Below are 15,051 nucleotides of genomic sequence, written 5' to 3' on the forward strand. Positions count from 1 at the left end.
ATTGGACTCTGCATTATTTTGCTTACACTTGAGATTTTAACAAGAATGTCATACCAGATTACGACAGATGTTAGAAACTTGAAGCTTGATATTTCAGAGGCCAATGACTGTGCTTCACTTTTAGCTTTTGGATCTCTGGCTTCTTCCAAAATAGCAACCAGTGCTTCGTACACTTCCTCAGATTGATATCTCAACGTTTGTGCACTTTCTACTCTGCTTTCCCAGTGTGTCTCAGATCGAGGCTTAACAGTAATACCATTGACATGTGCTTTGAATATTTGCCATCGTTGAGTGGAAGCTGAAAAGAGCATGTAAATGCGTTGCAGCAAACCAAAAAAAGAAATAGCTTCTACAGAAGACTTGGCCATATCACACAAAATCAAATTAAGGCTGTGGCATGCACATGGAACAAAAAAGGCTCGTGGATTTTCTGCCAGCAATCTAGCTTGCACGCCAGAAATGCATCCTCTCATATTGGCACCATTATCATAGCTCTGTCCTCTAATGTTCATTACGGACAATCCCATTCGTTTTAGTTCATCAAGGAGAGCTTGAAGAAGTCCAAAACCTGTAGTGTCCTCTACTTCTAAAAATGTGATAAATGATTCCTTAACTGTAATCTGTGCTGAATCATTAATGTCGACAAATCTCACTACTAACGACATCTGTTCTTGATGACTTATGGCCGGACTGCAATCTAGAATTACTGCAAAATATTTTGCCAAACTAACCAATGAAACAATGTTGTCTCTCACTTTATCACTCATTAGCTTGATCAGTTCATTTTGAATTCTTGGTCCCAAATAGTGGTCATGTATTTCATTTTCAGTTACTCTTCGGAGACATTCACTCATCACTGTGTCAAACTTTCCCAGTAGTTGTACAAGGCCCAAAAAATTGCCATTTTTGGGCTGGAATAATTTCTCAACGCTTCCTCTAAAAGCAAGATTGTTTGTTGATAGATATTCAACAATAGATAATAGACGTTCAAGAACACGATGCCAATGCTGCTTCTCTGACTCTAGCAATCTTTGATTTTGGGCATCAAGAGTTGTCTGATTTTTTAACCTTACACTCAGCTCACACCATTTGTGCATACTTTCAATGTGGTGTTGTGCCTTTTCATGTTGCGGTAATATGTGACTAAGATTTTTCCAATCATTAATACCCATGGTTGCTATCTTAAAGTTGCAACTATTGAAAAGCTTGCGTGGGAAACAAAATATAGCATCCTTGCATTTAGAGTACACAAGCCACCGTCTGTTGACAATTTCACCATTAGAAAGTCTTTTGTAGTAATTGTTCTCTGTGAATTTCCTACCTCTAATGTCTTTAGGATATTCAACAGCTTTTATTCTCCCAGGGCCTTTCTCAAGTATAATGGCACGGAATTCGTTGTTTAAAGATTGAGGCCATGTGCCAATGTCATCTATATCCCATGCTAGTACAGTTTCAACTGTTGTAATTTCTTGTTTTGTGTCTGCATCTGTTTCAAATGATTGTTGTGTGTGTTGTTGTGTTTTTTGAGCTTTGTCTGCATAAAAATTTTCTTCGGCAGTTACATGATGATCTTGATCAACTTCGTTGTTTTCATGACGTACAAACTTAAGTATAGAACCCTTCTGTGCTTGTACATCTAATCCTATTTCATCTTTCCATTTTCTTTTTTGTGACCCGGAACGTTGTTTTCGATATGACATAATTTATAAGGGTGTTTTTTAAAGAAATAACTGTTTAAATGATCAGATTATCAGAAATATCATTTAAAATAACTAATATAGGATGGTCGTGAGTCTGTGACCTTGAGCTAGTGTGAAGACACCTCATAAGGCGCTCTGCCCTGACTGAGACACAGTAGAGTTGGAAACCCATGTCATTTTTACAAAGCCACTTTTTAGTTTTAAATGTATAGTGGGCTTAATGTTAGTTACAACTCTCTATCAACCTTACACTGTAACTAGATCAATGGCATTATCCAGTTTAATAAGCTGGGTTTCCAAGCAGTGGCAAAATATAACCCTAGTTTTACTCCTAAGTAAAGCACAAAGTGACCAAAATGAAGTCAGCACAGAATCATCTCATCTAGGTTAAGGCAGCACAGAAATGCTACCGGAGTCCTATTGTGCCTTGTTTTTGTTTGGAAAGACATTAGCAATAGCAGCACATTTTGGGTCCGGCCAGAAATACGTGATCAATCACCGCCTCTAAAGTTCCATCAAAAACTGACATTTTCACAGCTCTAGCACGACCTGCTGCACAGATTCTTCACAAGGAAGTGTCCCTGGCCTGTTTAACTCCTATTAACCGTGTATTTACTTTATGAAAGTTGGACAAAACGCAAGACATTGGCTGCCCAACCTCTGGGCTGGCAAAAGCTATCCTGACTCACGGGGAAAAAAAGCAAGAGAATCTTCGTACAACATACGGTCACTCTGTACACGAGTCAGGAGATGAGCATATTCCAGTTGTTGGAGGGCTCTATTTGGCAGTAACAGGGCTATAGGAAAGCCAGTCAGCGTTTTTTGTTTCTCTGATGAAAACTGGCCCACTCCCTGCCCCAAACCAAACTTGTCACACATAATTGTGAGACAACTTAATTTTCTGTTTTTGGCTAAGATATTGATTTAAAAAAAAATATTGAAATTGGATTCAGGATTGTTAGCAAGCATTTTTGGCAAACAAAGTTGTTAAATGACAATCTAAATGGCAACACAGTCCTGCTTTCATGCTTGGCTCACTCACCCCCCAGCCTGCTGGTCCAACAGCTGCAGTAGAGGAGGAGATAGGTGGAAAACTGCAGTACCCCAAAATCCACCCCTCGGGGTGCAGCGTGGCAACAGCAGCAGTAAACCCTCAGGTCCGATCACACACCACTGGGCACCACTGCCAGCCCAACGGACCATGGTGAAGTTAGCACAGCATCTGATCTCAGGGACAGGGCACCCACGGAGCCACAGCAGCTCATCCTGCCCTGCGCAGCTCCCCCCGGATGAGATGGATCGCTGCCTGCTGGGGGGAGAGACGCGCTCCCCCGCTAGGGTGACAAGATGCCCTGATTTTATAGGGCCAGTCCCGATATTTGGGGCTTTGTCTTATATAGGCACCAATTACCCCCACCTCGGGTGACCAGACAGCAAGTGTGAGAAATCAGGACAGGGGGTGGAGAGTAATAGGAGCCTATATAAGAAAAAGACCCCAAAATTGGGACTGTGCCTATAAAAGTGGGACATCTGGTCATCCTACCCAACCCCCATCCTGATTGTTCACACATGCTATCCGGCCCAGCCAGCTGCCTGTGACCATCCCAATCCTGGGGGCCGCGAGGAAGTGAGTCACTTTCACTTTCATTCCTCAGCACACAGCCAGTCAGGGCCCCCCCCCCAGCCCAATCCAGCCCTGCCGGAGGGGAAGGGGGAGAGAGGGGTGCTCCATGGGGGGGGGTGCTCTGTGGCGGGGGGAGAAGAATGGACGTTATGGGGGGCAACAAAGGGTGCTGCAGCCGCTGAGCCTGCCTCACCTCACGCCGGGGGAGAAAGTCACACTCACAGGTGAGTTCCTCCTTCCCCACCCCTACCCCATCCCCTTCCCAGAGCCCCCCAGCAGCCAGTCTCCCCCCTCCGGCTCTCTCTAGGACCCAGCAGCCCTGCCCTTACACGCTGCACTGCTTCCTGGCTGTCCGGATGGTGCCCTAGGCAGAGCGGTGCCCCAGGCGGCTGCCTGGTCTGCCTCTGGCTAAGGACGGCCCTGGGGGCAGGCTGTGCTTTTCACCGGGCTGCACCGAGCCCTTTAGCAGGCACAGGACAAATCTCCAGTAATAGTGACTCTGAGTGGCCCTCAGCTGGCTCCTGAGCGCAACCTGGGGATCCCTCCTGTCACCCCCTCCAGGCCCCACTGCTGGGGTTGATTTCCCACAATGCCCAGCAGTCTGGCTCAGCAGCACAGGAGCTTGCAGTGCCCAGGGCGTGATAATAGAGTCCTTGTTTGTAACCACTGGAGCCTATGGCAGCTGCTGCTGGTGCATAGTGCCATGGGTCAGCCTGAACTCACCTGTGATTGGCTGAAGTCCCTAAGGCTGGACACCTGGACTTTCAACAGGAGGGAGGTGCCTCACCTGTGTGGGCACTTTGGAAAATCCCAGTGGGCACCTGCCTGCATGATTAGATGCCTAAAAACCTTAGTAAACAAGGCCCCATCAAATTAAATACACAGTGATGTCCCCAGTGACTGAGAGATGCAGGGGTTGGAGCCTCTGCAGTGATGTGAGCTCATCTGGCTTTTACTTCTGCTGGATACATGTTCAGACACAAACAGTAATGTCGAAAGCCTCACATTACCCAGGGAAGCAACTGCTCCCCGAAGCCTGGGGCCAAGTGCAGGTTGGTGTAGAATCATAGAATATCAGGGTTGGAAGGGACCTCAGGAGGTCATCCAGTCCAACCCCCTGCTCAAAGCAGGACCAATCCCCAATTTTTGCCCCAGATCCCTAAATGGCCCCCTCAAGGATTGAACTCACAACCCTGGGTTTAGCAGGCCAATGCTCAAACCACTGAGCTATCCTGCCCCCCTCCTTAAAGGTGACCTGCAGAAAGCTGGGCTTGTGCCATTGATGCTTCATCATGCGGCATAAAGAAGGACAGAAAGATTTGTCACAAATGGCCTTTTTACCTTAGCAATGTCAGGAATGGCAATTTTGGCCTTTGCTGGTGGCACTGGAGGTCTCAGACGTGTACTGGGAGCTTTGGTTAGTGCATTGCCCTGTTACCCCTGTGGGGAGTCCAGCAGCTTGGTTTCTGGGGGAGGCAAGGCTCGAGTGTCTTATCTAAGCCCCAAAGCTTTGTGTTCTGCAGCAAGCGACAGGCTCTCTGTGTCTCATAAACAGCCAAAAGGTCACATTTTGGCCTAACTTATCTCCTTTGGCCTGCTGCGTTTCCTGACCTTGTGTGGTCTTGAGCTTCGCTCCCCTTGTGTGGCAATGCATTTAACTTTTACATTTAATTTCTGAAGAGCAGAAGAGAAAGACGGGTCAGGGAAAGAACCAGGAGACCCAATCCTTCTTCTCTTCTGTGATGGTAACTGGTCTTTGGCTAGCTGGGGCCTCCTCAGAGCCTTAGGGGAGGCATGGGGCAGTTAATAGCACACACAGAGACATGCCCACTCATCTGAAACTGACCGTGCAAGTCGAGCAGACCCGGCAGGAGGGCCAGGGTCCGGCACACTGGAACATGGAGTGCTCCTGGTAGCAGACAGGAGGATGGATGGTCTAGTGGCAAAGGGACTAGTTTGGGTCTCAGGACAATGGGCTCAGTCTTGTTCATGCCACGGACTCATTGTGTGTGCTTTGGGGAGCCACTGAACCACTCTTTGTCTCAGATCCCCATCTGCAAAATAGGGGCAATAAATTCTGGCCTTTCTGTGCTTCAGCTTCCTAGCTTTGTGGGCAGGCGCTGTGCATCTGTGCGGGTGGCTGAGCTATGCAGCAGTCTCAGTGGTAGCAAATGGAGCCAGGAAACACAACATGTTCTGCAGAAGGTATCTCTGTGCCCAAGGAGAAGCTGCCCTCGATGGCAGGACAAGTAGGGGAGCTGGGGAGCAGTGACTGGGAACTCCCTGAGCCAGCCGTGACCCATGGAATCCCAACATGCAGCAGCCCAGGGCTGTGTTGGGATGGAGTGGGGCTGGGGAATCCCAGAGCTGCAGTGGGCTGGGCAGTGATGGGAGAGGAAGTGTAGCCTGGGTACCTAGCCAGTGTGAGTTGTATCTGTTGGGGGAACCGGCTCCCCAAGGGGCCAGGACGAAGCTCCATTGCTTCTAGCTGGTGCTGGCCCTAGCAAAGGTGCTGCATGACCCAGCTCATACGGGTGGGCTGGGTCAGTGCTCCTCATCCTTTTCCAGGCTGGCATTCCCTGCTACAGCGCAGGGCCGGTGTCCAGCCTCCTTCCGAGAACAAAGGAGAAGGGATGGTTTGGACTTGTTCTGACCCTAAAAATGGCTGCAAGCGTCTGGCACAAACTTTAACCCGATGTTTTATTTGACCGGGGGCTGGCCTGGAGTGAGTCTGTTACTGGGTCCTTGCTCCACACTTCAAAAAGGATGGCAACAAGTGGGAAAAGGTTCTGAAAAGAGCTGCAAGGATGATTTGAGGTCCGGAAACCTGACTGACAGTGAGAGGCTAAAGTAGCTCAATCTGTGTGGTTAATCAAGAGGAGGTTAGCGTGTGATGTAACCCCAATGTAAAAATCCCCATGGGGGGAGAAGCTTTCTGAGACTAGAGAGCTCTTTAAGCAGCAGACACAGAACGAGACCCAGTGGCTGGAAGCTGAAGCTGGGTAAATTCAAACTACTAATAAGGCAGGTGTTTTACCAGAGGAGGTGATTAACCTTTGAAACAACTCACCTCAGGATGGGGTGGATTCTCCACCCCTTGAAGTCTTTAAACCAGAGAGATCTGCTCTAGCATAACCAGGAATCCCTGGGGGAGATTCTCTGGCCTGTGCTATGCAGGTTAGATGGGATGATCGTCATGGTCCCTCCTGGCCTTCACATCTGGGAAAGGGTCAGCCCCAAATATTGTAGTGGAAAACTAGAAGTTTGTGCAAACAGAGGGCTCTTACTGCAAGCTCTTTGCTCCTGTGCTGTTTGTGACAGCCTGATCCTGACCTAGACGAACCCAGGCCTCCCCTTGGCAGATGCAAAGCTCCTGCTGTATGATAGCAGGCCGTGTTCTGAACGGCAGCTCCTGGCTGTGCGCAGCTCTGACAGCGCATCACGTACAGAACAGTCTAGTTACCATCTCTGTGTGCTAGGGCCAGATTCCCATTTCACTCACATGGCTAGAAAGAATGGTGCCTTGCCACTGTAGTCAGTGCAGGGAGGCTGGCTTTGCGTGGGCGGAGCAGAGATGGAGCTCTGGCCTTTGCTATTTAACTTGATGATACATTTGGCCCGGGGCATGGCGCCAGTAGCCCCAGCGTTGTGTGAAGTCAGGTGGGTGAAATGCAATTTGTCAGCTGGATGCTGGGCTGCATCTGCTCCAAGCTCCCCCGCAGACGCACGTTTTCATAGGACAGTTTTACTTCAAAATAAAACCCTCCACCATTTCTCTCTGCAATCCCCCTTGTGCCCCACAAGCCCTCAGGGGCAGGGAGGTGCGCGTGCAAGGAGCGCGGAGGCTGCCAGCCCGTGTTCTATAAACCAGCTCTGGGTTAATCCTGCCAGTCAGATTTGAAAAGGAGGAGCCCTGCTTTCAGTGCCCGGCACCAGGGCATGAGCACAGTGCTGTGGGAAGATGCCTTGCTTATCTCTTTTCAACCATGTTTCATTTTCTTTCCAGTTATGGAAGCAAAAGGCCTGATGGGAAAAGAGTACAGGACATGCGACTCCTATGTGAAGGTGGGTTCTCTTGCTGCTCAAGGGGCTTTGGGTTCAGCTGGGGATGAGGATGTGACCACTTTGTACCCCTTCTGGTTTTGGGGTGAATTCCTCCAGGCATGCAGCTGGGCTCCCATCTTCTCTCTGTTCCTCTTCTGGGGCTCCACAGAAACTGAGGCAGAACCTTAGCATTGTGCCTGCCCATTTGTCCTGAACTCCCCCACTCCCATCCCTGTATTTACCGGCTGCTAAGTAACTTTCCTGCCCCAGGAGAGCTAAGACAGCCAGTCTTTTGCAAGGTGCTGGGTGCATCACTGTGCTAACTGCACCTGGGGGCTATGGCACCCTCTGATGGAGAATTTGTTGTCACAGAGTCATTACTGGCAGAGAACGTGGGAGCTAGAGGGGAAAGCTCTGCCCGTGGCTGTCAGCGCTCATCATTTTTTGCAAGTCAATGCTATCCTGCAGACTAAGGAAAGGGATGATAATGGATGGTCAGCATTAGAGAAACTCCAGTAACTGCACTGTAGGGCACAGGGCTGAGCAATCCTGGTTAAATTGATAGCACCTTAGTAGGTCATTTCCATCTCTAGTTCCTCTGATTCTAACCGAAAATATGTGTCATGCAATGGACTAAGCGTTCTCCCACAGCGGGTCTCAGACCCGTGTGTGTGTGTGTGTGTGTCTTTACGTGGCCAGAGACTGGCTAGGAATATTTGCGCAAATCAAACACTGAATTCTCTGAATTGCTAAGGAAGAATTTCTCCTTTTCACATTGCCCAAAGGAGCTTTGTAATGTTGTGGCTAGACCTGGTCAGTGCAAAGAGACCTAAAAACCTGGCTAGCACAAACTACATCTTTGAGACGTAGCCATCCATAAAGCTGACTGGTGGGCCTTCTGATGATCTAAGCACTAGACAATTGCTGGGTCTGTAGCGAGTTTGTATTTGCTTAAAGATGGCTAATGCGCTGTTTGTTTCTCTACATCAAGATGTCTGTAGTACCAGATACTGATCGGAAATGCAGGCAAAAAACCAAGACTGTTCCAGACAGCAAAAATCCCATCTTCCATGAGCACTTTCTCTTGTGAGTATGCAGGGTCCGAGGCAGCGCCATCCTGTCCTTCCGCTGGGTTGTGTTCCAAGTGGGGCATGTTTTCGGAATGGAGCTGGAAGAGAATCTGAACTGTGGCAAATGCTGCCTTAGCTTCTCCTGCCCAAGATCCCCTGTTTATTCTTACACTATTAGCTTCAATAAACATGCCTCATGCATGATGAGGTTTTGTACCAAAATGAAGAGTGACAGACATTATTTTGCTGTTTCTTGTAGCTGAAATGCCTTGAACTTTTGAACAGAGCTTTGCTGAAGCTCACAAAGCTGTGACAATACAGCGTGACAGCAATACTCCTGCACATTTGGAGTTTCTTATTTGGTAGCTTCTATGCATCCATATGGAGTCGGGGAAAACATTCCATTTCCTAGACCCTGAGCCTGCCACGATCTGGTGGATCAGTATGAACAAGGAAGGTAAAAGGATTTCCCAAAGCTCTAGCATGTCCTTGCATGGGAAGGGGGCTGGTGGCTTGCAGCGTTTTGGTGGAGTTCATTATTTCTAGCAGACCTGCCTCTGTTGGATCTCTGTACTCATGAAATATTTAGTCTGGCACAGAGTGATTATTTAGGAACATGAATGATAGTGTTTTTGTGGTGTTCTTCCTTTAATGTTTAACGTGTCTGTCCTTAAACACCCTGAGCTGTGTTTCAGCACCTGCCCAGGAGAGTTCACCTCCCCTTGCAACAGCTCGTCAATAACAAATGTCTTCTTTGTTTAACCACGCCAGCAGCATGGCCCTCAAGTTCTTCTTTATGTAATAAACATGGATTGGAGCTTTCAGCCCCGTTAATTTTAGTAAATTAGTGCACAATAGCTCATTTGAGAAGAGTGCCATTTATGGCAATTGCTGGGAAGCTTCATGTAGGAATCAGTGGGGCAGGGAGTGGGGGCTAGGGCGTCACTGGAGCATTAAAGACACACTAAACCCACCCCTCGGTGCGTGTTCCTGGTGGCGTTGGATGCTCTCATCCTGTCCTTTCTGGCTTCTGTTACAGCCCAGTTCAAGAAGAAGATGAACAAAAGCGTCTTCTGGTTACAGTCTGGAACCAAGAGAGAAATTCCAGGTAAAGCCGCTGCCAGGACGGGGCTGGGGTTGGAATGCCACTGAGCCATCTCTTTACCGAGGTTTGGAAAGGCTGGAGAAGGGATAAAAATACCATCTGCTCTGGCCACTTCCATGTGAGTTCCTTCGGAGCCTCGGTCACGTGGCCCAGCCTGGCATCAGTGGGTGTCACGTGGTAGAGCGAGGGCATGATGGGGCTGCTGGATCTGAGCAGCATTGGAACCAGAATGAGTCCCTTTGTGAGGGGTGGGTGAAGCACGTCTGCACACCCGGCCTCTGCTTCTCCCCAGAGGGCACACGCTTCTGCTCAGGGTGCTCTCTGTCGCACGCTGGGCCCCGAGTGCTGCTGGGAAGCTGTGGATGCTGACTGGTCTCTGGCCGTGACCTAGGGCTATCTGGGGCTGCTGCTGGGCTGACACTGAAGCAAACTCCTGTTCCAAGAGCAGACTCTGCCGGGGCCAGGGGAGCATTTTGCAGCGGCTTGTGGGTAATGTTGCTGAGAGGTCAGTTAGCCTAGGGGAAGCCTGCACAGCGTCTGCTCACACCGATGCCTGGTGGTAGCCCATGAATGGCTCACGGCCCACCCCAGATGCTGCATGCAGCTTCATAAGGAAGAATGGCACATGGGCAGCCTGTTTCGAGTTGTGCTGGCCATGGGTGCAACCAGTCCAGGTGTTCAGCATGGTCTCAGGTCCCTGCATGGCAGCTGTCAGCAAATGCCAGAGTTGTAAATGGCTGGGAGAGCTTTGGTGTCCGAGCAAATTCACTTAGTGCCAAAGACGGTATACCAGGCAGGCTCTCCAGGGCCCCTCTGCTGTGCAGGGATGGATGCCCAGGTACGCAGAGCTGCCTCCGTCTCCACAGCAAATGTCCAGCAGGTGTCCAGCCTGGCTCCAGAGGATCGTTGGCTTTTTTAACTAACTAACTAACTAACTAACTAACTAACTAACTAACTAACTAACTAACCTCCAAGCCCCTGCCCCTCTGTGCCAGTCTCATGGCAGAGACATGGCTGTCTGGGGTGGGATTCCAGCCACGGCCATCCTTGGAGTGACACCATGATCGGAGTGGAGAAAACGCAGGAGGGGCTGGACTGAAGTGCAGGGTGACCTGGCGAGATCAGTGCAGTGCGGGACTCCTGCTGCCTGCAAAGCCCTGCCCTCAGGGAGAGGACAGAAAGCCCAGAGGGTGCGTGTCTGGGGGAGAGAAGGTGTGTAGCTCTATGTCTCCTTAGCCCTGTGCTAACATCACTCCTGCAGGAGCCAGGTGGGGAAGCTGCTCCTGGGTCTCTGGGTTAAGGAGGGTTTAAGGGGAGACACTAACCCTGCTCTCTGAATCCTTCTCCAGACAGAGCCAGCTAATCGGCTGTATGAGTTTTGGTGTGAAGTCGCTCCTGACCCCAGACAAGGTACAGTCCCTTGTGGGTATGGAGCACACATTGGGTTCGGGCCCTTCCTATGCGCCAGATGGGAGGAGGTGATGTCCTCCCGTCCGAGGCGCAGTGCCCTTGGCAGAGCCTCGTGGTGAAGTGCCCTGGGGCTGGGAGCGAGGGTGCCAGGGCCTCTCCGGGAGGCTGGCAGGAGAGCAGATTGGAAGTGACAGCTGGAGGTAGCTTTCCAGTGGAGAGATCATTTCCAACAGTGTGGTGAGCACGTACCCAGCTCTGCAGAGGGCAGAGGGAGCTGCTGTCTTTCGTCTGGAGCTTCAGGGAAGGCAGAGGAGTCCTGACAACGGCCTCCCTGCCCTGCAGGCGCCTCCTTGCCCTCTCAACCGAGGAGAGCGCCATGAGGCTGCTGAGGTGGGGAGCCGGAGGGCCAGGGGAGTGAGGGCATCGTGGTGATTCTCTCAGCCAGTGGTGCCTGCTCACCTTGGGGGCACAGGCCATCGTCTGACAGGGACCCCATCTGCCGCTTGCTGGCACTGAGGACAGGCTGCTCTGGCCAAACACCAGTCCAGGTTCAAGGCTGCACAAGGCCGCCCGCCTTGTTTCTGTGAGGCCTGGCTGGGTGGCCCAGCAGCCCCAGAGTGGAGTGCCAGGCTGCACACTGGCCTGTGGCTGGTGAATGCAAGTGCTGCCCATCCTGCCCAGAACGGGGCTGTGTGCGGCACCCAGGGAGAAGAGATGCTCTGCTTTCCCTTCCTGCAGCACCCCAAACCCTGAGCTCCTCCCTATTGTGGCCGGCCTGGGGCATCCTGCTGCCTTTGTGCTTCCTGGGGGCCCACATTTCCCATCTGATCTGCAGATCAGTGACTGTTCACCCTGGCCAGACCTGCCCCACACTGGCGATGGTGGGGAGAGCAATGCCTGTCTCCCCGCATCCTGGAGGCCCCAGGAACACTATGACCTGCCCCCTGGGGGTCTGGCCCTTCCCTCTTCCAGCTGACGAAAGCTCCTTCCCAGCCCTTTGCTGAGGCTGCCGTCTTCGAGCCTTGTCCCAGGCATGCGGAAAGGGCCAGCCCCTCTCACAGGACCTGGAGTCCCTGGACCCTTCTGCCAACACCCAAGCATGGTTCAGCCCAGGGGGTAGCCCAGAGATGGTGCTGGCCTTGGCAGTTGACCACCAGTTCTGGGCAATGGACGCAGCTCAGTGGTCAAGGCCGGTCGTCAGCCTGGGGCCCTGTGGACTGTGTGTAGCTGTCGACCAGATGGGGGAGCTGTACTTCAGTGGCTCCCAGCTCCCTCATGCTGGGCCCAGCGGGCGCCCTCCTGCCGCCCTCCAGGCTGCTATGCCATCAGCATGCAGAGAACACTGCTCCACTGGGGCTGGCCCAGGTAGGTGTGGGGCGCTAACGGTGGCAGCCTGTTTGCTCAATGGCATAAGCCATTCCGGACACTGCCTCTGCTCTGTAGCCATGTCTGAGGCCAGGTGTCCAACTGAGGCATTGGTTTAATTCTCTGAAACCCAACACGATAACACTTCCACTGTGTGTTCTGCCGCTCGGTCCCCAAGGGCTCTGCAGAGGTCAGGGTGTTGAACTTACCACCCATGGAGCCCCATTTTACAGGTGAGGAAAGTGAGGGTGAGAATTCTATTTCCAAGAGTGGCACTGGTTTGAGGTGCCTAGCTGTGGGGAACAGGGAGGGCGAGGGGCAGAGTGAATGGGGCGCCGTGGCTAGTCAGAGTGGGGCAGGTGGGCATCAGGTGTGTGAGTCGCTGGTTCCAGTGTGGTGCTTCCAGCAGGGCATGGAAGATGGGGGAAGGAGCCTTCCGAGCCCGGCTGAGGGTGCAGCATTGTGCAGACTGGGGAGGAGAGGGAGCGGAGCTCCATGGGGCTGGTGTCCCCAGTTGGGAGAGCCCCGTCTCTAGCTAACAGTTAATGTGAAAAGCAGAGTATTGGAACAAGGGATAAACCGTCCTGTTTCAGTGTTTAACCCAAACCCTAACTAGAGACCAGGCTGCCACCTTCCTGGGAGCAGATTGTCTCCCATCTGCTGCTGTGGGACAGGACACTGGGCTAGACTGGCCTCGGATCTGAGCCATTCCGTGTTCGATCCCCCATCTTGTCCTCTTCGACTCCCCATCCTTGGCTGTCCTTGCTGTTAGCTGCTCCGTATCCTTTGGGCTAAGTCATGGCTAGCATGGCTGCATCAGGGCGTGGTACTGCAGAGTTACTGTGGCACTAACCCACACTTCCCAGCGAGTGATGCCCATGCTGGCTCTGGCCCCTGCTGGTGGGAATGCACTCACACTCATCCTGTTACCAGATGGGGGTAGGCGCCTGCTGCCCCTCTCGCAGCTGCTGCATTTTGTCATTCAGTGTCTTGGAGAAAATACATGAATGGCTGGGCCAGTGCCTGCCTTTCCTGTCATTGCCCACTCCATCCACGCCTAGGGGGACAGGGGAATTCTGTCAAGCCAGTGCTGCCACCTGTTGTCACTTTCTTGGTAATACAGCTTTAAAGTCGACGGTTTTTCTTCCTCAAATAAACCAGTAATTCTGCTAAAGTAAATGGCTTCCACAGATCCCCACTTCTGGGTCCTGAGAAACACAGGCAACCCAGAAGCTACCAGATTGGATCAGGCTGAGATCCATCCAGCCCCACGTCCTGTCACTGACAGTGGCCAGCACCAGCAAGATGCAAGAATCCTGCAACAGGTCGCTCTGGAATAACCTGACCACGAGGAAATGTCATCTGAACCCCCTCAGTTAGAGACTAATTCCTGGTGTCGGTGTCCAGGGCTGGGGTTCACACTTCAGACAGGGCATTGAGAAATCCAAAGAGTTCAGAAAAGAGCTACAAGAAGGGTCTGAAGCCTTGTAGCAAGAGACCAAACAAGCTCAGTCTATTAAAGGAAGGTTCAGAGGTGACTTGATCACAGTCTCTAAGTCCCTGTACAGGGAGAAGATTTCTGAAAGCAGCTTTAATCTAGATCTAATGTAGCAGACAAAGGCAGAACAAGATCCAGTGGCTGGAAGCTGAAGCCAGACGAATTCAAACTAGAAGTGAGGTGTACATTTTGAACACAGAGGGTACTTCATCACTGGAAAAGCCTTGCCAAGGGACGTGGTGGATTGTGCGTCTCTTGACATCTTTAAACTGAGACTGGATACGTCTTTGTGCTCTAGCCCCACTGGAAGGGATGAGTTTGATGCAGGAATTCCTGGGCGAGATTCTCTGGCCTGTGCTACTCGAGAGATCAGACTGGATGATCATGTCTGGTCTTAACATCTGTGAATCTATTAATCTGCTTGCTCATGCCGTGAAATATGCTTGCTCATGTCCCCTCTAAAACTCATGTTTTAGTCTTTAATAGTTACTATTGTGACTCTGGTTCTTTGATCCATATCAATGTCCAATCTTTTTTTGAATCTTGCTAGGCTGTGGCAATGAGTTCCACAGGCTAATTGTGACTTGCAAACTGTATGGGTAGAGGCAGGAGGCAGGTACGCACACACAAACGCACACGTGCACGCACACACATTCTGGAGTCACAGAGTCACATCTGGAGGCTGATGCTGTGAACACACAGCTGTCCCTCGTGTGGCTGGCATGAGCTGTCTTCAGCGTTCTGCATGGTAATTCAGGAAACTCTCAGTGATAGTTTCCTGCACTGATTTGAGACTCTTCTTTAACCAAACGCTTTGTCCATTGTGTACGGAATGGCCTGGCCTGCAGCATGCATGGGAGGTGGTGAAAGAGCCCTGACATCGCCCCCCCGGCACTGCTGAAGGCGCTCAGTGTGGATTGCAGATGACCCCTCTGGTGGTAGGGCTAGAATACTGGCCATTTGCTGAGACTGCCAGCATGGGGCACATGCAATGTAGACACATTTCAGCGAAGGACTGGGCTGGAACAACTGGTTAATTTCACGTAGGCCATGCCGCAGCACGTTTGGTCAGCACTTCCTGGTGACAGAGTTGTAGCAGTGACCTAGGCCTGCTCCTCATTCTGATATGGTCCTTTTGCATAACGAGGCTGGAAACCACCTGGGAATACCACTTTGCTACCAGATTCCCTGGATGACAGTGAAGTGGCAAAATACAGTGGCTCCAGGCCCTACCC

General features: G+C 51.2%; 1 protein-coding gene across 11 annotated transcripts in view; it reads left to right on the forward strand.

The window, feature by feature from the left end:
* The window catches only part of RGS3 (regulator of G protein signaling 3), a 249,884-nt gene that overhangs the window by 67,081 nt on the left and 167,752 nt on the right, over window positions 1-15,051 (forward strand). For 8 of the 11 annotated variants that reach the window (XM_043530151.1, XM_043530154.1, XM_043530153.1 and 5 more), the window contains 4 exons: window positions 7,331-7,389; window positions 8,360-8,454; window positions 9,478-9,546; window positions 10,893-10,953. In XM_043530151.1, the coding sequence (XP_043386086.1) occupies window positions 7,331-7,389; window positions 8,360-8,454; window positions 9,478-9,546; window positions 10,893-10,953 (284 nt within the window). Of the gene's footprint in view, window positions 1-3,358; window positions 3,549-7,330; window positions 7,390-8,359; window positions 8,455-8,703; window positions 8,896-9,477; window positions 9,547-10,892; window positions 10,954-15,051 lie in introns of those variants that run through there. The other 3 variants (XM_037879663.2, XM_043530158.1, XM_043530160.1) reach the window with 3 other exon arrangements.

Source organism: Chelonia mydas, chromosome 16, assembly GCF_015237465.2.
Source record: "Chelonia mydas isolate rCheMyd1 chromosome 16, rCheMyd1.pri.v2, whole genome shotgun sequence".
NCBI lineage: Eukaryota > Metazoa > Chordata > Testudines > Cheloniidae > Chelonia > Chelonia mydas.